The sequence below is a fragment of the Podarcis bocagei genome (assembly GCF_964188305.1).
Source record: "Podarcis bocagei genome assembly, chromosome: 3".
In the NCBI taxonomy this organism is placed as follows: domain Eukaryota; kingdom Metazoa; phylum Chordata; class Lepidosauria; order Squamata; family Lacertidae; genus Podarcis; species Podarcis bocagei.
The window spans coordinates 42,260,460-42,285,089 of NC_138127.1; the positions used below are offsets into that span (position 1 = coordinate 42,260,460).

The 24,630-nt window shown below is 44.6% G+C and overlaps 1 protein-coding gene across 9 annotated transcripts in view; it reads right to left on the reverse strand.

The window, feature by feature from the left end:
* TRDN (triadin) overlaps positions 1-24,630 on the reverse strand; it is a 176,982-nt gene that overhangs the window by 122,213 nt on the left and 30,139 nt on the right. For 8 of the 9 annotated variants that reach the window (XM_081187682.1, XM_081187676.1, XM_081187678.1 and 5 more), the window contains 5 exons: positions 21,842-21,979; positions 19,370-19,399; positions 16,913-16,942; positions 924-983; positions 222-281 (listed from right to left, as the gene is read on the reverse strand). In XM_081187682.1, coding sequence (XP_081043808.1) covers positions 222-281; positions 924-983; positions 16,913-16,942; positions 19,370-19,399; positions 21,842-21,979 — 318 coding nt within the window. Of the gene's footprint in view, positions 1-207; positions 282-923; positions 984-16,912; positions 16,943-19,369; positions 19,400-21,841; positions 21,980-24,630 lie in introns of all 9 variants that reach the window. The other variant, XM_081187679.1, reaches the window with a different exon arrangement.

Sequence of the window (24,630 nt, forward strand, 5' to 3'; positions counted from 1 at the left end):
TAGCAAGTCATATGACTGAGCTGAATGGGCTTAGAGTGCAGTCTAATATCCATTAGGGTCAGCTCATCTGGCCGAGCCCCCACTGAACTGAACCTATTGATTGGTGGGTAAGGCTTTTCACTCCCAGAGCAGATATTTGTGTGTTTTCAACTGTTTCTGAGGAGTTCTGCACATTCTTACAAACAGAACACACTTGGAATAAAATACATAGAAATCATCACCTTTGGGTGGAGGCTTCTTTTCAATTTTCTCATGCTTTACAGGCTTGTCTGGTTGGATTTCTGGAAGCAAAACACCAGTTAGTTCCTGGAAAGCAATTTTAAAAGTACATTGGAAAAACAACAGTGCCAGTTAGCTAGTGCACCAAATATTTGAAATTATTACCATTCTTATTTTGTATACCCTACTTTTTTCCATCCACAAAGATGCTGCTCAAAGAGGTTTGCAAATATAAACGCAACACTGATCCAATCATTAAAATACAAATCATGAAGATAGTGAAAATGGCCACAAAAAGTAAAACGCAGAAAAACACAACCACTACATGAAGCAGCAGGATAATTCAACAAGGCTTTCAAACGTTGGCAGAACATAATGAAGGAGGAAGATGTCCCAACAAACTAATACGGGGACAGACTGAGAACTCCACATACAGAGCACCAGCATAAAAAAGCCCCTTTGCGTGTTGCAACCAATCTTGACTCAGCTTGCACACACAAAGGGTGCAACTGCCTATCATAAAGGATGGGCAGATTCACAGAAGAGGACGTGGACCTCCAGGTAGCCTGCTTACTTGAAGCCCAGTTTAGAACTTTATTGGTAATATCCAGGACCTTTAATTGCACTCAGAAATTCACTGGAAACAGAAAAAGGGAAGAAAACATACAGAACATACCCATAATAATTTAAATAGAAATTATTACCTTTGGGTGGTGGCTTCTTTTCAGTTTTCTCTGGTTTTTCAGGCTTATCTACGTGGATTTCTGGAAGCAAAACATCACTTAGTTATTGAAAGAGATACTATTGTCGCAGGAAGGCAGTGGAGAAAATACGTCAAAAACACATCAAAGTTACCTAGCTTAGAAATGAAACTTTTGAAATATTGAAAAAGAATATATATTGCCTAGACACAACAGTGTTCTTGATAGTGTTGCTGTTTTCAAAATCCAGTATTTATTCCATGGGGGCAGGGGGGAACGGTTCACTCTGTAGGGTCAAGCTAACAAGGAAGTGGCAAAGCCACTTACTAGGACAGGGAAGGGAAAGGCAGTAGAAAGGTAGCGGATGCACAGATGCTCCTCAGAGCCAATCCAATGCTCTGACTGGCGCATCCACACACCACAATGCCAGTAGCGGAGAAAGGGGGTGCGGTGGGGGCAGTTCGTCCCGGGTGTCATCCTGAGGGTAGGTGACATTCGGCACGCTGCACGCCCATGACTCCCAAGCCTATCCCGACTCCTGAGCTGTCAAAAGGAAGGGTGAAGACCGCCAGCAAAGCAGCGCAGCTCCTCTCGCCCCCCCGACTGCTCAGGATAGAGTCCTGAGCTTTCGGGGCAAGGGCAGAGCTGCGCCGCTTTGCCGGCGTCTTCCCCCTTCGTTCTGACAGCTCAGGAGTCGGGGGAGAGTCGTAGGCGGGCAGCTAGCCCCTGTGTGCAGCTAGCCCCCCTGGGATGCGTGCAGCTAGCCCCATCCCCGGGTGCTGGAGCATCTAGCTCCGCCTCTGCAAACTCACACGCTCACCCAGTAAACAAATAATATATATATATTAATGAATTTATTGTTTCATTCCATCCTTTAAATTTGCAAAATGGTGCAAGGATGAAATTGTGTGTTAGTGCAACTGAGCAAGATCTCTTGCCTCACGAGTCTTTAGCAGTGAGTTGCTCTTTGCTCCCCCCACCAGACATTTTTCAGGTGCAGCCTCTTTTGAGCTCCCTGTTGATTTTATATCCAGGGCTATGCATGTAGAACAAACTCCTTTGCAAATCACTACCATTGAGTTTTATGGGGCCATGTTCACAGAGAAGGGACAAATTCCTTTGCCGCTCCTAAGAGTCCTGATGTTCTTGGGAAAAGGGACTGATTTAAACCCACTACCACATTTGGGTTCCTGATACTTGGGTTCCTGACTGCTACTCAGTGGGGTCAGTTTTATAGCCGAAAAACAACATCCCTAAAGAACTTGTAACATTTAAGGGGGGGGAGAGAAATCACATCCCCCCATCAGCTTCTTTTCAGTGCCTTTTTAAAACAACATCTGCTTTATTCTCTATGACAAATAGCTTTAATTTTCTGCTAATCACATCATATCTTTTTTGCTGAGTTGCCAAAGCAGTTGTATTCTCATAGAAGACTTGCATGGCCAGTTGAAAGGATGCAATTTATCTCCATCAGAGAGGCATATTGTTAATAAATCCTAAATATTATGAATTCATGTTTAGAAAACTGACAGAATCCAGCAGCAGCAACGATAATCTCAGTCACCAAGGCAACCATCCTGATTCTCTATAAGATGACAGTACAGTTTATTAAATTATTGTGAGAGAGTATGTATTTTTAAAGAAGTATTTCATTGCTAAATTTTCATTAGCTACCAAGGAAATCCAGAGGGGTTGGGGATCCACAGCTTTCTTTCTGCACTGCTGGTTTCACAGCAGTTTAGCATTTTATTTCCTTGATTGTGGATATCACCTTTTCTGATAATAGAAAGATACACATCACCTGTAAGCAAATAATTATTTTATATTCTCTAAGATGAAAAGTCAATAACCTGTTCAACTACAATTTTAAAATATTGAGGAGTTTAGCAGATCAGCATAGCCTTGCACTACTCCGTTTGGAATTCCCAAGCCACGGCACAGATTTTACAGATTATGATATGAAATTGTTTTCCACATATACACTGAGGTATTTAATCAGACTGACTATTCTCCCTGCATTATTGTCCAGGCTTAAACCACAATAGCAAGAAAATGATTGTGTGCAAACTAGATATATAGATATAGTTTTTGCTTAATTATTATGTTTCATGTATAATCACACAAAAAGTATGGTTCAGCCAAAGTTCAGCACTAATCTCATCACATGCCACAGTAAAACATAAATTGTGGCTTGCCATGCATGAGAAAATGGGGTCTTACTTCTTTCCACCCTGCTCTCCTGGCCTGCACTTGGGAGAAAACAAACCATGATCCCTGACTCAGCTTTACATCTGAAATAGGGTTTGTTTCACTCCCAATAAGCAATTATCTATAGCCAATGTTTGGGTTGTTGTTTTTTAGCTTTATGATCGTGATTTGTTGGACTCAAACCAAACATGATCTCAGATTCAGTTGTAATATGAACATAATGTAGGATCCAAAATTGCACGGGCAAACTTCCACTTATGCAACAAAACCATACATTTTTCTCCTTCCCCCTGTAGACCCCATGTGCCACCAGATCTTCTCCAGAACAGCTTTTAACAGCATGTGGTGGATGCAGGGGGCAGAAGGGGAGAAAGGTGAATTTCTGTTGCACAAGAAGTTTGTTCTGCTCACACATGGGCAGAATTAGATACAATCCATGGTTTGCTTCTCCCCAGTTTGGTGCATTCATGGTAAACCATTAATTATGTTTCACTGTGTTGCCTGAACTGAGCCGCAGTAAAGTTCCTCCATGCGGCAGTAGAATTTCAACTACTTAAAAGCACCTGAGATCTATGGCTATAGGGCAGCATGCAAATTCAGTCATTCAATCAGTTAATTAATAACTCTCCCATTGAGATCAATCAAACTCAAAAGCACAAACATTGCTTGGATTATTCCAGTTTTTCAATACAAAATCCTGGAAGATTAGCGTTTGATTTAAAATGATGAAATATAATCTTACATTGACCAGCTCCTGCACCAATATAACATGAACTATTTAATTTTAAAGCTCATATTTGAGCATTTGGGGGTGAATTCTGACAGCAATATGTCTGTCTTGATTCCTTCATGTCAAATGCATATACCAATATAGGAAAAGGCAGAAAGAAAAAAGCCTATATTATAGAAGTAGTTTGGCAAGCAGTGATCAGAATAATTTTAGCTAACCATTGTTCCTCTCCTCTGACTGCAAAAGTGTTGGGGCTCAGTGAGTGGGAAATAACATCTTTAGCAATCTAATTAGCTTGATCCTTTTGTAGTTTTAACCACAGATTAACAAGGGTTTATCTCTATGCTGGCTTGCTGCTTTGAAGTTCTATTTTCTGTCAATTCAGGATGCTAACTGCCCCATACTGATGTCTACCAACCATTCAAATTAGAAAAGGACATCAGATTTTGCCTTCTGACATCCAAGACCCCATTCACCTGTCCTGTAGACATTTTGCTGCTGCCTTCTGAACCACCTTTGTTGCCATCACTGTTCTTGTCCCCTCGGTCTTCCAGTTTAGTCTTTTCAACATCTTCGGGGTGTTTAACAAATGGATAGTGAATGAACACAAGCTGCAACACAACACCTGTGTACTTGGCATAAAAAGTCAACTTCTGCTGACTTCTGTATGAAAAATGCATTGGCAATCAGCCAATGTACATTCTGTATTCAGAGCAAGCAAAGAGCAGGAGATAGAGGGCATGTGAACATGCATGTTGACTGGGCACATGAAAAACATTGAGCATCTAGAGGATGAATAAGCATGCCTTTAGAAGATGAAGAAAACTAAAGGATGAGATTGAGAAAGAATGGGTGGAAGAATGGTGGTGGCAAAAATCTTTAAGAAACAGAGAAATACCATAGCTAAAAACAAAGACAAAGTGTATTTGTGTAGGTTAGCAGGGTTAATTTTGTGGTCCCAGTCACAGTGCCACCCTCCCCTAGGTAGTGACTAAAGAAAGGTGCAATAAAATAACCCAATCAGACAATGATCTGGATTAAAATGGCCATTAAAATGTAGGAGGAATTTGGCTCAGGCATTGGGTATATATCCATCCCAGCCTCCTTGCTGGAGGCCTGATACGTTTTCAGGGCCGTGTCAAGGATTATGGTTTCCCCAAGACACTGATCTACTGAGGTGACTGTCCTAAGGTCGCCACTGGAAGCTCTATGGCCTGTCTGCCCCACACTTGGCTTCTGGACATAGACTTTCACCAAGACCCCTCTAACAGTGTACACTGATTACACTTCTGGTTCAGGACAGGGTGATGCACCACTTCACCCAAAAGCGACTGCACTGTGTAAGACACACACAATCAGCTTTTATGCGTTGATACTGCCCATCTGGGGGGTCTCTGATTGGCCCGTTTTGAACTTAAGCTTTTGGCACTAAGTCGTGCCCTATGACCCTGCTGGCTGGGGAATTCCCAAGCGACCAGCCCACCACATGTATTCTGGCTGCCAGGAATGGTAGGTGAGGGTGAGGGACCACAACCATTGCTCACCCAAGAAAGGGGTGAGCAGCCATTTTGGTCTTTTGAAGACACAGAATTACTTTTTTGTGTTTATAGCCCGTCAAATCTGATGTACAGTGGGCAGATCTGCATTCACGAAACATTCATGTAAATGCCTGTTATGACTCTAAGCTATCCTCCTAAACCATAACAAATGACAGAGCACCTCAACTTCCTGTAGAAACACACAATGCTATTTCAATATAGGAATTAAAAAAGCAGATAAGTTATTGGTTAAAAAAAAAGAAGAAGGTAAAGGACCCCTGACAGTTAAGTCCAGTCGCAAACGACTCTGGGGTTGTGGCACTCATCTCACTTTATTGGCTGAGGAAACGGCGTTTGTCTGCTTCTGCAAACAGCTTTTCCAGGTCATGTGGCCAGCATGACTAAGCTGCTTCTGGCGAAACCAGAGCAGCGCATGGAAATGCCGTTTACCTTCCCACCGGAGCGGTACCTATTTATCTACTTGCACTTTGACGTGCTTTTGAACTGCTAGGTTGGCAGGAGCTGGGACTAACAATGGGAGCTTACCCCATCACAGGGACTGCCGACCTTCCAATCGGCAAGCCCAAGGCCACACTAGATATTTGAAAGGTCACTTGACATGCAGCTAATCCAGAGTCCCCACTACAAGCTACACTCCTCCATGTGACTTAGTATGATTGATTGCTTCCTTGTGTTCACTATCAGGCCATTCGGCTTTCCACAATATCCCACTGACATGATGGGAAAGTGACATGAGCTCCACCTTTGACTGGACTTAACCATCCAGGGGTCCATTACCTTTAGCTTTACACGCAGAAGATTAGAGTTTGTGATCAGTATATGCCTTCTTACTGCTGTGCTAGACGTAGTGTGCTAAGATCAAGCAGTTTGCTCTGTGTACCACAATAAACAAAAATACTATGGCTGAGAATCTTAACTGTTCTAAAATATTTCCATTGCAGTCCTGGAACCATTATACAGTACACCCTCCCCTCCCCGAATTACTTTACTTGGAACCACTGAGAAGCAAACAACCACTTTCAGGTCTTAGAAAACCCAGCAGCTCTGTGTTTACCAAAGAGATAGTTGAAATAGTCTGACTTTATGATGCATTCAAATACAAGTCTATTTTGTTTTCAGGAAGAGAGCAATACAGATTTATCATGGATTAAGGCTTTACTGCTGAGAATTTTAAGCGATTTCCCCACTGGGGTGTAGCTCTATTGAAGCCCTCAGTGATGAAAATATTAGTGCCAGCAAGTCAAACACATCCCTTCCTCTCCACAGCAGCAGGTGTTTTGATTTGAGAGATAATAGTTTTGATTATTTCTTTGTTGGGCAATAAGGCAAAAATGGGAGAACTGCATGAAAGTACTTTTGATCCCCCAAAGGGGAACAAATATCACAACTGGAGAGAGACCTGTTGGAATGTAATGTAAAAGTGCTGTCTAAAATGCATACAATATTATTGGAATGGGAGACAAAGGATGAGCAAGTAAAATCCTCAGTGATACACTGGGCAATAGATATTGGTCATAATACAGACAGGGAAGCATGGGAAGGAATGTGGAGTATGGATATAAAATTTACAGCATGTTATGATCTAAGAGAAAATTATATGAAAATGATATACCGATGGTATCCAACACCAGGCAAATTGGCAAAAATGTATGAATCTAAATCAAATAAGTGTTGGAAATGTAAAGAGTAAGAAGGTTCTTTTTATCATATGTGGTGGTCTTGTAGTAAGGATAAAGCTTACTGGGAAATGAAACATAAGGAAATGAAAAGGATGTTTAAAATACTGTTAGTAAAAAAACAAACCCAGAAGGTTTTCTTTTGAGAATTATAGGGACCGAACTACCTAAACCATATAAAAACCTTATTCATGTATGCTACTATAGTGACAATAATGTTACCAGAAAATCCTATGGCCTTGGGATGGTTAAATTCAGAGCTAGCCTAACCATGTGGTGACATAAAACAAATGTTTCAACTGGAGCTGACAATAGTGGGCTATAGTGGCAATAAGTCTCACTAGTAGTAGCAGTCAGTGTTGAAGGATGGTGGTGTTTTCCTGACCTGTCACTGCCGTTGGATACTTACCAACAGGGGGAAGGGTCAAACATCAAGGAGGTCAGCATGGTGCACCAGCAGTAGTACTGGATTGGCTCTGCTGGCGCATCTGCACTGCACCAACCTCCCTGCCACCTCATCCCTCCCTGTTACCCTCCCAGTACAGCACAGTGATGCTGGTGGCAGAAGGTCAGGTAAACACCACCACCCTTCCATGCGGACTGCTACCAAGGCTGCATTCACAGGACAGTTTATTCCATTTTCATGATGTTTTCCAAATTATAGTAGAGCTTCCACACAATGTAAAAGCCTTTTGTTCTTCTGTTTCCTTTCTATTCTCATACCAGTAGCTATATCTCTCTTCCCTGTACCTTCCTTAAATTCCTATCTAATAATTCTGCATAACATAATATCAGCATGTTACCTTCTTTTTGCCTAGGGTGCAAAGAGAACAGGAATTTAAGCTACACCTCCTGTTTTAATTAAGCCTACTGTTTTCTTTGACTGTACATGATAATTTCTTTGCTCAGGTGTGGTCCTTTACTCTAGATGTGCTGCTCTGGTACGGATGGATCCATGCTGGATTCATTTATGAAGGACATTCATTTTGTGTGTTTTTTTCCTGATGCCTGAAAGGTGGCCACTGATTTCAGGAAGCCTCCCCATGCACAGTTATGCACTACAAAAACAGTTATGCAGTCTTGCAGTCTTCCAAAATAAAAGTGTGTATATTTTAACACAAAGTGCTTTGCAAGAAGATTCACAAAATTGCCTTCCGGTGAGTAGTAGTTAAGAGGCAGCAAGCCCCCATTGCAGTCCACTGTGAAAGCAATTCACATACAAAAAGAAGCACAGTGCCATATGGAGATATAAAGAGAAAATCAGCTAAACTCTGAAAGCACTAAATATGCAAATTGGGATATTCTTTAGAGACGAGTGAATGGAATAACTAATTACCCAAATGGTGCCAACATCAGCCATACTGGCAAACTCTATAAAACCCCACAGGTTTCAGGAGAGTGTTGTGCTATTCTAGTGCTTGTATTTTAAGTGGCTCTGCAGTTTGAAAGAGGGATTTTGGATTTAGATAAGGATTGGTGTTTTTTGTTGGCTGGTTAAACACTTTCCATAAACATGAACATTACCAAAATGGTACTGCCACCCCTGAATATTATTTAAAGATTGTTGAAGTGAAAGGAGAATAAGAATTTTCAGTCCTAAGCAGGTGGACAGAAAGGGGACAGCAGAATGTCAACAAGGTGTTAACATTTACAGGTGTGTGACAGGCCTTGGGACAGTGCAGAGGCCGTATAGCATTAGATTTTGTTATGAAAGCAAAGCATTCTCAGTAGTCTTAATGGCATATTAATTTTATTTAACATCTCCTGCCTTACACACAGAGAAATACACTTTTTCATAGAGCAAAAGATCAGAGGTGTGACTCTAATTCAGGAATGGGAAACTCGAGAGACATATTTCTTCTTGGGCAGCCTCCCAAATGGCAAAAGTGGGTGTGGCCAGACACACAGCGCTTTCCATCCTCCATCCAGGCAAGCAATGGGTATTATCACAGGACACATTCTAGCCAGATAAAATCACTAGAGGAGGACACAGAACAGACCTAACGAGAAGAGTAGCAGAACAGGCCAGGTAGAGAGGATTGGCAGACCACATTCAACCTCTAGGTCTGGGATTCCCCAACTCTTCTCTAAGCAAGAAAGCAGATTCTCAAGAGATTAACTGGCAATGCATATCCCAGTGCATTACAAATCCCCTGATCCTCCCTTTCCCCCACCACCCTGCTCTGCATCCCATTGCAGGATTCAGCACACATTGCAAATTCACTTGCAAACCCACAAACTCCAGATTACACTGCTACAAAATGGCAGCATTCTGATGTCACAAGTACCGGTGTTAGCATTCTTTAGTAAGAAGATCAAAAGCTAGGGAGAGGGCTATCATCATCATCAACAACAACCATTTGGTCCAAAGACCCACAAGGATAGGGATATCTGCGGTCATTAACCATCTCCATGAATTACATTTGCTACTTGTTTTGGATGTATGGAAGTGAGAGCTGGACCATAAAGTAGGCTGATCGCCGAAGAATTGATGCTTTTGAATTATGGTGCTGGAGGAGACTCTCAAGAGTCCCATGGACTGCAAGAAGATCAAACCTATCCATTCTTAAGGAAATCAACCCTGAGTGCTCACTGGAAGGACAGATCCTGAAGCTGAGGCCACCTCATGAGAAGAGAAGACTCCCTGGAAAAGACCCTGATGTTGGGAAAGATGGAGGGCACAAGGAGAAGGGGACAACAGAGGACGAGATGGTTGGACAGTGTTCTCGAAGCTACCAGCATGAGTTTGACCAAACTGCGGGAGGCAGTGGAAGACAGGAGTGCCTGGCGTGCTCTGGTCCATGGGGTCACAAAGAGTTGGACATAACTAAACAACTTGTTTTGGAAAAGATTTAATGTCCAGGTCTTTGCCTAGGCTTTTTGGTTTATGGAAATGAAAAATGTTGGAGATACAGAACACCCACTGGAAAAAAGTTATCCGGTCTTGATGTTCTTTTTTATTGAAATTGCTGGATATGTTGCTCATGCAGGAAGCTCCAGATTCACCTCCGAGCACTTTGATGTGTCACAATACAGTGGTGCCTCGCAAGACGAAATTAATTCGTTCCGCAAGTTTTTTCTTCTTGCGAGTTTTTCGTCTTGCGATGCACGGTTTCCCATAGGAATGCATTGAAAATCAATTAATGCGTTCCTAGGGAAACCGACTTCAGACCAGGTCCGGGGACAGTCTGTCCCCCGACCTCTTCTGAAGGCTGGGGGGGGGACAAGGGCTTTTCTTCCCACCCCCAGCATTTTAAAAAACCCCGGGACAGCGGAGGGCTTCTCCGCTGTCCGGGGCGAATTAAAAGCCCCTGGGAAGGCAGGCAGGGGGGACAAAGACTTTTGCCCCCCGCCAGCCTTCAGAAGAGGTCCTGGACCTCTTCTGAAGGCTGGTGGGGGCGAAAGTCTTTGCTCCCCCCTGCCTTCAAAAGCTGTCCGGCCAAGGCTTCGCGGACCTCTCCGCCAGCAGCGGCAGCGCTGGCGCTGCTGGCGGAGAGTGGCCGGCATGCCGAAGCCTGCGCGCGCTGACATCAGCGCGCCCAGGCTTCGCGGACCTCTCCGCCAGCAGCGGCAGCGCTGGCACTGCTGGCGGAGAGTGGCCGGCATGCCGAAGCCTGCGCGCGCTGACATCAGCGCGCCCAGGCTTCGCGGACCTCTCCGCCAGCAGCGGCAGCGCTGGCGCTGCTGGCGGAGAGTGGCCGGCATGCCGAAGCCTGCGCGCGCTGACATCAGCGCGCCCAGGCTTCGCGGACCTCTCCGCCAGCAGCGGCAGCGCTGGCACTGCTGGCGGAGAGTGGCCGGCATGCCGAAGCCTGCGCGCGCTGACATCAGCGCGCCCAGGCTTCGCGGACCTCTCCGCCAGCAGCGGCAGCGCTGGCGCTGCTGGCGGAGAGTGGCCGGCATGCCGAAGCCTGCGCGCGCTGACATCAGCGCGCCCAGGCTTCGCGGACCTCTCCGCCAGCAGCGCCAGCGCTGCCGCTGCTGGCAGAAAATGCTGGCGCTGGGGAGCAAAGCCTTTCGGCCCCCGCCAGCCTTCCTGGACCTCTTCTGAAGGCCGGAGGGGGGCGGGGAAAGGCTTTGCTCCCCACCGCTAGCATTTAAAAGAGGTCCCCGGAGATTTCCCTATGGGCTTTCGTCTTGCGAAGCAAGCCCATAGGGAAATTCGTTTTGCGAAGCGCCTCCAAAACGGAAAACCCTTTCGTCTAGCGGGTTTTCCGTCTTGCGAGGCGTTCATCTTGCGGGGTACCACTGTATGTGGAAATGTCATTATTATAGCTGTGGGCAGGGGTGGGGTGGGGTGGGTGTTATACCTTAACATTTGGTGGAACTGACTGCCATTCTTCATGCATTTACATCTTAATGATTTCAAAGAGTAATGGTAATGGGGTAATGGATTCCAATGGATAATGGATTTCATGAATCCATAGCACTTAATTTTTAAAAAGGTCTTTGGTCAATATTTATTTTTACTTTGGGACAGCAGTGTCAGAGTCTAAATGGCATCTCCTTATTTATAGCACAGCCCCATGCATGTTTACCCAGAAGCAATTCCCACTGAGCTGAGTGAGACTTAGTACCTAGGAAGTTAGGCAGGCTGATACAATAGGTATTAGAACACTGCAATATTTAAAAGAAATTACAATAAATAACTAGTGACTGTAACAAGCTTTTAAGCAGTAGACAAAGCCTGCTTGTGGCCATAACTTTTTCTATATCTAGTTCTTTCTAACATCATTTATCTCCTAATCTTTATAACTAGTGAGCCACACACCAAGTTATGGGAATATGTAGGAAAATAATAATAATAATAATAAATTTTATTTATATCCCGCCCTCCCCAGCCGAAGCTGGGCTCAGGGCGGCTAACAACAATCAAAATAATCCAACATTCTAAAAACATTCATTATAAAATTAATTAAAATCAAATTGATGGCAACCATTAAGCAAAATTCTGTGCAGATTGCCAGAGGAGGGGGTCAGGCTGCGCCCTGACCAAAGGCCTGGTGGAACAGCTCTGTCTTGCAGGCCCTGCGGAAAGATGTCAGGTCCCGCAGGGCCCTAGTCTCTTGTGACAGAGCGTTCCACCAGATTGGAGCCGTGGCCGAGAAAGCCCTGGCTCTAGTTGAGGCCAGCCTAACCTCTCTGTGGCCTGGGATCTTCAGGGTGTTTTTATCTGCAGACCGTAAATTTCTCTGTGGGACATACCAGGAGAGGCGGTCCTGTAGGTACGAGGGTCCTAGGCCATATAGGGCTTTAAAGGTTAAAACCAGCACCTTAAACCTGATCCTGTACTACACCGGGAGCCAGTGCAGCTGGTATAGTACCGGCTGAATATGATCTCGCAGCGAAGACCCCATAAGGAGTCTCGCTGCTGCATTCTGCACCCGCTGGAGTTTCTGGGTCAGTCTCAAGGGCAGCCCCACGTAGAGCGAGTTACAATAATCCAGTCTTGAGGTGACCGTCACGTGGATCACAGTGGCTAGGTCAGGGCGAGAGAGATAAGGAGCCAACTGCTTAGCTTGGCGGAGATGAAAAAATGCCGCCTTTGTTATAGCTGTAATCTGCGCCTCCATAGAGAGGGAGGTATCGAAGATTACACCCAAACTCTTAACAGACGATGCTGGCACTAATTGCACCCCCACAAGAGATGGAAGTTGCCCCCTCAATCCCATATCGCCCCGTTCCAGCCAGAGGACCTCTGTCTTCGAAGGATTTAACTTCAACCGGCTCCCACGTAACCATCCAGCCACAGCTTCCAGACATCTAGTCAGTGTGTCTGGGGCCGAGTCAGGATGGCCATCCATCAACAGATAGAGTTGGGTGTCATCGGCATACTGATGGCAACCCAGCCCAAAACTCCGGACAAGCTGGGCGAGGGGGCGCATAAATATGTTAAATAGCATCGGCACCCTGAGGCACTCCACACACCAAGGAGTGGCGCGATGACAATTCCCCCCCAAGCGCCACCCTCTGTCCCCGACCAGAGAGAAACGAGCGCAGCCATTGAAGGACTGTGCCCTGGATCCCCATGTCGGCAAGGCGGTGGTCCAGGAGTTCGTGATCGACCATGTCGAAGGCTGCTGACAGGTCTAGGAGAATCAGCAGCCCCGACCCGCCACGATCCAGCTGCCTGTGATCTCATCTGTTAGGGCGACCAGAGCCGTCTCGGTCCCATGACCAGCACGGAAGCTGGACTGGAATGGATCCAGAGCCGATGTTTCATCCAGAAACCTACCAAGCTGTTCAGCAATCGCTCTCTCAATCACCTTACCCAGGAATGGAAGATTCGAAACCGGGCGGTAATTGGATAGATCTAAGGGATCTAATGATGTTTTCTTTAAGAGCGGACGCACCACTGCCTCCTTCAGTTCCCCTGGGAATATCCTGGTGCCAAGGGACAAATTGTATTCTGCTCTGGTCTCTGCTCTGGTCAGACCTCACCTGGAGTACTGTGTCCAGTTCTGGGCACCACAGTTCAAGAAGGACACTGACAAAGTGGAACGTGTCCAGAGGAGGGCAACTAAAATGGTCAAAGGCCTGGAAACGTTGCCTTATGAGGAACGGCTAAGGGAGCTGGGCATGTTTAGCCTGGAGAAGAGGAGGTTAAGGGGTGATATGATAGCCATGTTCAAATATATAAAAGGATGTCATATAGAGGAGGGAGAAAGGTTGTTTTCTGCTGCTCCAGAGAAGCGGACACGGAGCAATGGATCCAAACTACAAGAAAGAAGATTCCACCTAAACATTAGGAAGAACTTCCTGACAGTAAGAGCTGTTCGACAGTGGAATTTGCTGCCAAGGAGTGTGGTGGAGTCTCCTTCTTAGGAGGTCTTTAAGCAGAGGCTTGACAACCATATGTCAGGAGTGCTCTGATGGTGTTTCCTGCTTGGCAGGGGGTTGGACTCGATGGCCCTTGTGGTCTATTCCAACTCTATGATTCTATGATTCTAAATTGATGATATCACCCAGGGGGCCCGCACCTCATCTGGACACGCTCTAATCAGCCAAGATGGGCACGGGTCAAGAGGACAGGTGGTGGGCTTTCCAGCTCGGAGGAGTCTGTCTACATCGGCTGGGGATATCCGGTCAAAGTGGTCCAATACTGGACCCGAGGACAGTCGAGGGGCCTCCAGTTCCTTTATTGTATCCAAATTGGCAGGGAGGTCAAGCTGGAGCAACAGGACCTTCTCCGCAAAAAAAGCTCACAAATGCCTCACAGCTGTGTGTCAAATTGTTATTTAAATTTGGCTGTCCTTCAAGGGACGTTAAAGACCTAATTATACTAAATAATTGCGCCGGGCGAGAGCTAGCGAAGGCAATGGAGGCCGAGAAGTAGGACTTCTTAGCGGCCTTCACTGCCATCTCGTAGGTTTTCATAAAAACCCTATAAGATGTTCTTGAGGCTCCGTCACGGGCACCCCGCCATACTCGCTCTAGCCGTCTGAGGTCCCGCTTCATTTTCCGAAGCTCCTCAGTAAACCAGGGAGCCCGGTTTCTGCGGGGTCGCAGAGGCCGCCTAGGTGCGATCTCATCGATGGCTGCTAGGAGCTGGATATTCCAGCCCTCAACAAGCTCAGTCAATGAGTCGCCAGGGAGAGCAAGGTCCCGCAAGGCCTGACGGAATCTATCAGGGTCCATCAGCCTCTGCGGGCGAGCCCAAATTGGCTTCCACCTAAGCAGGGTGGGGGTGGAAAATCAATCCTGGCTTTCAGAGCATAGTAATGCAAGACAGAGTTGTTCCGCCAGGCTTTTGGTCAGGGCGCAGCCTGACTCCCTCCTCTGGCAACCTGCACAGAATTTTGCTTAATTGGTTGCCATCAATTTGATTTAATTAATTTTTATAATGAAATACTTTTAGATTGTGTGATTATTTGACTGATTATTTGATTGTTGTTAGCCGCCCTGAGCCCGGCTTCGGCTGGGGAGGGCGGGATATAAATAAAATTTATTATTATTATTATTATTATAATCAGACCATGGCACCTTCATTGAAGGAGACATGATCACATCTATACCGACGCCCAAGATCAAATCCAGCGTGTGGCCTGCTTGATGTGTGGGGCCCGAAACAAACTGGGAGAGCCCTAGTGTCGCCATGGAAGACACCAGGTCCAGAGCCTGTAAGGAGGGAGTGGCATCAGCATGGATGTTGAAGTCCCCCAATACCAATAGGTTAGGGAATTCCAAGGCCCAGCCGGCCACCGCCTCCAGCAGGCCTGACAGGGTGGCTGCTGGTGCGCTAGGTGGCCGGTACACCAGCCAGACAGCCAAGCTCTCCTCGGAGCCCCACACTAGGCCAACACATTCAATGCCGGGGATCGATGGCGATGGTAGAGCCCTGAAAGAACAATCTTCCCGGATTAATAATGCCACCCCTCCCCCCCCTGGCCCACAGTCCGCGACTGGTGGAGGACGGAGAAATCCGGGGGCACCATCTCTCGTAAGGTCACAGTATCCCCTTTGCGCACCCAGGTCTCTGTCACACAAGCCAGGTCGACCCCCTGCGAGGTGAAGAAATCTCGCAGGGTGGCGGTTTTGTTGCCTATAGACCTGGCATTGCACAACACCAGTGACGGAGGTGAGTAATCCTTGCTCACCCTACCTTCGTCCCTCGGGATGGGGCGCAGATTGGAAGGGGTACGAGCATATCCGTATCTCGATCCCCTTCGCCTATGACATCTGCCCCCACTGCCATACCTCCCTCGCCCCTCCACAGTAGGAATCCCAAGCCTCATACTCGCCTCCATTTACAAAATAGAAAAACAAATCAAACCAAAAACAATTGTACCAAACAAAACAAATCCCCACCCCACTCAATATCCAACCCCAAACCAAAATAAAATGGAACAAAATAAAAATACATCAATAAAAACCACTGTTCATGGTGGTACAACAAAGTAAAAAGTAAAAACCCCTTTAAAGCACTACAGGAGGGAGCGGCCTTCCTCAACACCCACAGTGCAGCAGCAGCAGCAGCAGCAGTGTCACAGTGCCTCAATGAGGCCTCCCAAAGCCGTGGCGGTGGTGAGTCAGTCTGGGCCCCGCCCCCTGGGCCAGGTGGAATTAGCCTGAGGAGGGAGCGGCCTTCCCCAACTCACACTGCGGCTGTATTATGGAGTTTGTGGATGACTGTCAACCCCACAACCTCTCTTCCCAGCTGGCTTTGGCCACTTTTATTTCCTTTGTTCCTCTCCCCTTCCACACTTGCTCTCCATTCTCTGCCTCATCAGATCAGTCTCTTGCCTTTTCCCACCTCCACTTCTATTTCAGCTGTGGCCTTTCCGTCTGAAGTTAGCCACCAATGTATATTTAAATATACATTTAAATATAAGCATAGAGATGAACTGTAGCTGGGTTAGAGGTAGCCCATCAAAATTTGGCTTTGCCTCCTCGCCCATTTTCTTGGCCTCTACATCCTGCAACTTGTCACTTCCCACCCCCCTTTTATTGCCCTTGCCACCTGATAGGCCAAATTAAATATCTTATAGCCATTTTGAAATTTGCAAAATAGGCCAATTTAGGAATTGCTGATTAGAATGCTTGGTCATGCAAAAATGGATATACTGGTTGATGATGTCACAACTGCCCTTTAACTCGGCTCCTAACAGTTTTAACAGTTCTCTCTCAGGCAAAATCTCACATGTTATCCATATATGTTATATCCACTCTACCATTGTTATTTTTCTGAAGGTAGCTCTCTTGCCCATGGCAGTGAAGCAGTTCAGCAGGGATAAGGCTGGAAAATAGATCCTCTCATTTTTGAACATCTGAAATTTTATGGTAGAAGATGAAACTAAACTAGCTTTGAAATTTGCTTACCTTTCTTTTTGACCGGTGGTTGGATTCCTTCTAAAAAGAGAGAGAGAAAACATAAAGTAAGGTTAGTTTGCAGTTTAGGTATATTTCAATAAACTGTTCTTCTGCATTCCAGGCATAAGCTGTTCATGTAAAAGTAAGTTATATTGGATCCACTTCTGTATGGATAGAGGATGACGTTATGCATTGGTGGCTACCTTTTGTATCTGAGACACTGTGCTGAGAAACACAAGCAGGAGATGGCTATTGCTCTCACGTTCGCCACAGGCATTTGGTTGGCTACTGTGAGATCAGGATGCTAGACAGGAGAGCCTTTGGTTTCACCTAGAGGGGATCTTCTTATGCAGAGTCAGGGTACTAATTGCCAATGCTTTCTCTTTTACCATTAAGCATTGCTTTAGTATTAGTATCTCTGAGATAGTGAGATAGGAACTGATACCTGGGCACAGAAAAATATACAATAATGTATTAGGAATTGGCCAGACAATAGAACAGGGATGGGAAACCTGTGTCCCTCCAGCTGTTGTTGAACTCCAACTCCCATCAGCCCCTGCCAGCATGGGCAGTGGTCAAGGATGGGAATTGTAGTCCAGCAACACTTGGGGGCAGGGCACAGGTTCACCACCGCCCCTGCTGTAAATGAAGGCCCTATCCACCTATCTCAGCTCTACATTCCCATCTGAGGCGGGGGGGGGGGGGAGAGATGCAGAAATCAGAATGGCTCCCCTTGTGATCATAGCTCTCCTGTCTGAAGTTTTCATGAAGGCGGGAGCTGAGCCACCCTCGCTCTGCTACACTCTCACATGTCACTTGAACTTGAATTCTCATTGTTGGCTGATTCTTCCTACCTCATTCTCACTTCCTCTTAGCTCAATAGATTCAATATATTACATTACAGTACTCCTCTTCTGTGCCTTAAATAGTTGTGTAGGAGGGAGATCTTCAGGAAGCTGATATTTTCCTGTCATAGTACTTCAGGAGAAGTGACACTTGTTATGTTATACGATGTGTTATAGGGTTAGATCCAGACTCGCCTTCCATTCACAGAAGAAGGACTGAGATCCAGCAGAGGCTCCTGCTGTTCTTGAGGGTCTCCCAACCCCCCACAAGAGTTTCATTTGTTTGTTTGTTTGTTTGTTTTGAGCATCCAGTGGGCTGTAGGGGAAAGAGGGGAATTAGTGAATATTCCTCCCTCCTTTTCTTCCAGTAGAGCATGGGTAGAGTTCTGGATCAAGCCCACAGTTTATTTCTTTGCTGGCATTCAGCTAAAAAAAATGTGGTATGTATATTCAAAATTCAAACATACAGCAAACTATACCTGATACTGCTTATTTTCCTTCTGTATAACAACAAGAGGATCAGAAGGCATGTCCTCTGTTGATTCTGGCAACCATGTTTCCTTTCCATCCCTGCTCAGTATATTGTATTGTGTTCTTCAATCCTGGATCCCCCATATTTTACTGCAACTCATGTAATCCCCAGCCAGCTTAGCCAGTGGTCAGGGGTGGTAGGAGCTCCAGTCCAACTACATCTAGGAACCCAAGGATGAAGAACACTGGTATATTGCACTGTCTCAAGGCCAGGTATAAGCTTTGAATGATAGCACAGGCACATTTTTGTGCTAATTTCTGTACCATTTAAATTGTCCCTCTTCAGCACTCAGTAAGGTGTCCTGTAATATCAGGGACCAAGGCTTTTGGTGCCAATAGGAGGCTGTTCAATCTGATTGAAAACGGATCAGGAACCATTAAGGGCAGACTTTCCCAAATCAAAATGTGGGTTTGTTTTCATTTCATTCTAGTCTCCCCTCTGTTCTGTTAAGATAACAAGTCCTGACGACTTGAGCAATGAGTTCCCAAGTATTTCTGCCATGCTCTTTTGCTTGTCAGTCTGTGTATTTGTTCAAGGGACTTAGGGAAACAATCTCTCATTTTTTCCTGCTTCTTTGGGGCTTATTGCCTATAACAGCTGGAAAATAGGCAGAATCCAATATGCTTTCTCCTAATACAGTGAAGGGGGTGGAGGGAATCTGCTCTTGAATTAATAAATGCCAGGCTGCTAAAGAGATGGGAACTCTGCCAGAAAAAACAAACAAACAGAGCAGTCTAATTCAGGTGTTGTTATTGCAGGTTAGCATTGCATAGGATGCTCTGAAAATGAACTCTAGTTGCAAACCCTTTGGAGCTTAGTAGCTTGTGTGCATGTATTGTCTCCATTAAGCAGTATCCCTTTGACACTCACATTCAGCAGTCCAGCTTGATACTCCGTGTGTACAGCACAGGAACAAACTATCCTACATGTCATGTGAATGATTTTAATCTACAGAGAGGATGCTCAATTAGTAGAAAGATGTATGTAATTAGCAATAAGCACTGGCAGCATACAGCTGCATTGTTCCTGCCTAATACCCATCTAATCAAACAAAGCATGTGACCTTTTATAAAGATGTGCAAAACCAACCTTTTATTTTCAAGGAAGGTGCCACTTCACCTAAACCAAGAGAGAAAAGAATAACCAGATGAATAGCAGCATAATCATATATTAGCAATATATATATATATATAACTCCATCTGGGTTATCTTCATATTTAAATGCACTCAAGCATTATGAGTTGGACAATGAAAATAGAAAGACTGAGAGATTTTTTTCTGATGCTTCTATTTTCATATGTAGATCAGGGAGTTTGTAGCTTTTTTGGGCTCACACATAATGAGAGGCTTAATGGGAGTTTGAACATTATACCCATGTGGGTCAAGATACATGTGGGTCACATACACTGGAACTGCCTCCCACAATTTCCTATTCCAATTGCACTCTTTGTGCTCCCCCAAAGGTACCACTCCCCCAACTCAGGTGGGGTGAAGTTGGATGAAGGGACTGCAAAATTCCCCATATTTTTGGATCCCAAAGAGAACATTGATGCCTTGATAACCTGAAATGTGAAACTGTAAGAACTAGTCCTCGTGTATTGAGTCATCACATATTTCTTCCTAAATTTAGAATTACCGAAATCCAAACAGACCATATCCTTTTTAGAATGTAGAACAAAACTAAAAATAAAACAAAAATGTATTCCATGCTAACTCTTAAAAGGTATAGGATCTCTTTCAGATTCAGGGCTTGATAAAGTTAATCTCCCAATCCAGATTTTCTAGGAGGAGTTCATAATGTGAAGTTCTTAAAGTCATAAAAGTAGCCCTGAAGTTATTGTTCTTAGCTGTCTTGGTTTTGATAAATTATGACAGGCTTTCTATAATGTTCACGTTTCCCTTTGCAAGTGTGTTTGCATTATTGCATTACCTTTGTGTTTATTTCATGATTTATACATAGTATGCTTTTCCCCAGAAGCAGTTTCTGAGATTAGACCAGAGCCTCAAAAGCCTATTGTTGATGCATTCAAAACTAAAAAATTAAAAATTCTATTTCAAGTTTGTCAAGGATTATATTGAGGAACTGCAGAAGTACACAACAGAATAGGGTCTAGTGTCAGCAAGACCTGCTGGTTAGTATTCACATGTAATTCTTATTTAAGAGCTCTGTGGTGGGAAAAACTGGGTACTACTTCAAACTGATGAATCTTATTTGGAGGAACTCATTTTTTAATTCCAGCTGGGTTTTAATTGTATTTCTTTTGAAGAGTGCTTTCTGAAGCTACAAAGGAATACAGTCATACCTCGAGTTGAATGTGCTTCGGGTTGAGCGCGTTTGAGTTGCGCTCCACAGCAACCTGGAAGTAAAGGAGCGCATTACTTCCGGGTTTCGCCACTCACGCATGTGCAGACGGTCAAAATGACGTTATCTGCATGCGCAGAAGCGCAGAAGCGGTGAAACGCGACCCGCGCAATCGCAGTCGTGTCTTACATTCGGATCCCGTTTGCATCTCGAGGTACCACTGTAATGACTAGAATCACAGAATTGGAAGGGCCCATGAGGGTCATTTAGTCCAACCCCCTGCAATGCAGGAATCTTTTGCCCAATGTGGTGCTCGAACCCTTGACCCTGAGATTAAGAATCTTATGTTCTACTGGCTGAATAATAGGCATTACATACGTCACCTGTGACCCAAGTACCTATCCACTACAAAACTGATTATCTTTTGATGTTCCATTAACAGAGTGTCACAGTAGACTGCAGTCAGGGGTAATGCATTTTAATTACAATCCTAAAGCAATAGAAACACATGCCTACAGCGGCTTTTGATTATTTTGCCCAAGTTGCTGGCTATGCTTACCTGCATTGCAGGAGTTTTTAAAGTGAAATTAACAAAAGGTTTTAAAAAGTGCTAGTTATGTGCTAAGGAGTTCCATTAGAGTTGCACAGGAGACAACAGATATCAGCTTTTTACTTCTTCTGTTTAAGTAGCCCCTGTCACATTGCAACAAAATAATCAAAAGCCTCTTTGGGCTTGCAGAGTTAGTTGTGCAGTTTCCCTGGATTCCGGCCAGTGTTTTTATTGCCTAGACCACAGGTAGCACATTAGAACTCAACCGCTATTGTCAGTTCCAGCCACAATGCCAACTACTGCTCAATATCAAATACAAGGTTGGTCTTTGAATTCTAATGTATCCAGTGCCCATTCATTGCTCAAAGGGTATACAAAATTAAGTAGAGAGCCTTGGAAATAGTTGCTACTGCTCCTTGAAGTTAATTCTTTGGCTTTATGCTTGCATTGTACTTTTCCAGTTTTTGTATAATCTAGCACAACTAGAGTTTTAAGTAAAAATAACAGCAACATTGTAATTCTGGCCTCCTTTCCATAAATGGAGCATTAAATACCATACAAGAGCTATTCAAATGAGAGGCCAGCTGTCAGGCTATAGTGGTCACTTGGTGAATTCTTGCCTCTTAGCTATCTATTTTGCTTGACCCTACTGGACAGCAGGATAAGAATGCAGCTGTACAAAACCAATCACTTGAAAGCATCAGAATACCTCTTTCGCTCTCATCTTCATCTTCAAATATGAGGTTGGTCAATAATGAAAGAAAGCCATACACCCAGTCGGTTGTTTCTTCCACTGCACCATGTACGAGTCTCAGTGGATCAGTGGTGAGCTTGTTTACAGATTGCCCTGAATGCAAAATATAAAGAAGAGAAGTTTGGGAAATAAAACACATTGATTTGACTGACTGATTTGTTTTTATTGGATTTGATTTGATATGTTAATTAGATGTTCTCATTGGAAAATTAATAAACACTTTTTAAAAAAAAATTGACTGACTGATTGATAGCCTTTTGATTAAAAAAAGTTGAATTCTCTAAAAAGTTGACTTTGATGAAGCAATCCTAAATGTGTGGGTGCCTTTTCTTTTGCAGACAACAGATGTGATCCACAAAAATGTGAGCATATTTAAGGGCATCAATAATTTGCCCCTGGCCAGATATGCTAAATACACAGGCAGGTTGTTGCCTACCTGATACTACAGACCCTGTTTTGGATCAGGAAGAGTATCTTTAAAAAGTGAAGTGCCCTAACAAATAATCTGGTTACTATATGACGGCTTTACTACCTCAGCTCAGTTCCTATAACCTCAGGGTAGCTAAGATCAGAAGTCACGTTAGTATAAACCCAATTGGCTTGTTGCTGAATTAGTGATTCTGCCATTGCAACTCAACTTCTAACAGATATTCTTCTTCAGTCTTCCAGGAAACAAACTTTCTTGCTTCCCATTCCACAGATGGATACAACCCGAACCAATTTGCTGTTTATTAAAATGCCACATGGATTCTATTTGCACATCTTCAGAGAACCAAAACTTTGGCCTAGAGGAAGCCTGTCTATGTATCTGGCATAGACTGGAATAAACCATTCTTATGCTTCCATTATTTGTACAATACTGTATAAAACATATGGAATGAAAAATAAAATATAATGAAAAACAAAATCTGATTAAGAGACTTGTAAGTCAGCTGTGATACAACCGTGCAAAGGGAGGAGCCTGCGGAAGGCAGAACTGTGGTAAACAAAAGGGGAATAGCACTAGGAATGGTATGTGAGATATACGCATGTACATACATACATACATACATACATACATACATACATATACAATCCTGGGTGTCCAGGTTGGTAGGTCAGCAATAAAACAATAAATCACCCAAGGCCAGTGAAGTTAACTCTTTATTCAAGGGAACAAATCACAGCTCAGGCCTAATAGTCTCAGCAACTCTTGCCAGGAGGTCTTGCCCCAATGAAGCAGTTGCGATGACTGAAGGTCCACACCTTCCCTCCGCTCTCTAAGGCTCCTCTCCTGGTTCCTTCCCCAGCAGCCTTAGGCTTTGCCTTCTTGCCTCTTGTTCCTCTTCCCTCTTCATTTCTCTGTGTGTGCCGGGATACCAGAAGGGAGGAGAACTGGGTGCAACAGGATGAAAAGACTTCTTCCACAGCCTGCCTGCACTCAGCATCTGAGTCTGCACTGCTCTCTGCCACCACCTCTTCCTGCTCATTAAACCCTGTTGCCTCTTCTGCTCCTGACACCTCTTCCTCCCAGTCTGCTCGCTCTTCTCCCTCTGACCACTCACAGTCGTCCCACCACAAATCCCCTGGTTCTGAGCCTTCTTCAAGGAGCCTTGGGCTGCCCTGAAAATCAATCAAGCCCACTGAGTGCTCAAAAACCTTTGAGGGAAGTTCAGAGTGTTTGAAAGGATCATTAATATCGCCCAATTGATGCATTTACTCACCCAAAGTGGTGGTGGTGGTGGTGGGGTTCACTGACGGGAAGAGAAGTGATGGGGTGAAGGGTTGGGGTAGCAGGTGGGAAATGATTTTAAAGGTGAAGTCTGTAAGGCTTCTCTTTCAAGCAAATTATGGTATAAAGGCAAAGTCATTTACAGATGGGGATCACAGGGATTGTAGTTCAGCTCAATGATGCCCCAACAACAGAAGACATGGCCAGAATCACTTATCAGAAGGAGGAGAGGGGTGTATCTGCATCACTTGCTATCTCATCCTGTTTCAACATGGTTATTCTTCCCATCACCTTGTCCTTGGGAGAGGGGAACAAGGTAGCAGATGGTGCAGGGCTTGGAGTGAAAGCAGAACTGAAGTGGGGAGGCAGCTCAATGTTGGTTGTGTGCCTGCCATGATACAAGAATTCAAGCAGGAGTGTTGAATTTTCAAACCCACCTCTAGTTTTTAGCCTTACCAATCATCATCATCATCATTATTATTATTATTATTATTATTATTATTATTATTATTATTATTATTATTATTATTATTTTGCTCAAGCAAGGTAACAAAGTGCAATAGAAAATAGTGCTTCAGCAACTATAGCTCTTCTTACATTTGTAACACCATGGACGTACTCTGGGGAGGCACCTGCCAAAATGCCCCCATATGCAAACTATTGTTGCAATATGTTGCACTTGGGGTTTCCTTCAAAAACAGCTCAGAATTTCTAGTTGGTTCAAAATTGGGCTACTGGAGCTGGCTGATGAATAACATTCAACTAGTACTTTTCCACCTACACCAGACTCATTTCAAAGTGTTTATGCTGTTCTTTAAACTCCTAAACAGCTTTGTCCAGAGCACCTCAAATACTGTCACCTTCCTGGACTCTTAGGTCATCTGCAGAGGCCCCTCTCAGGCTGTCCTCACCATTTAAGGTCCTGTTTGGTGGCAGTGGCACCTTGTTTCTAGAATGTCTTCCCTAGATAGGTTCCCCTTGCACCTACTTTATGATCCTCCACAGCACAGGTCTTGCTGCTGCCGTTTTTACG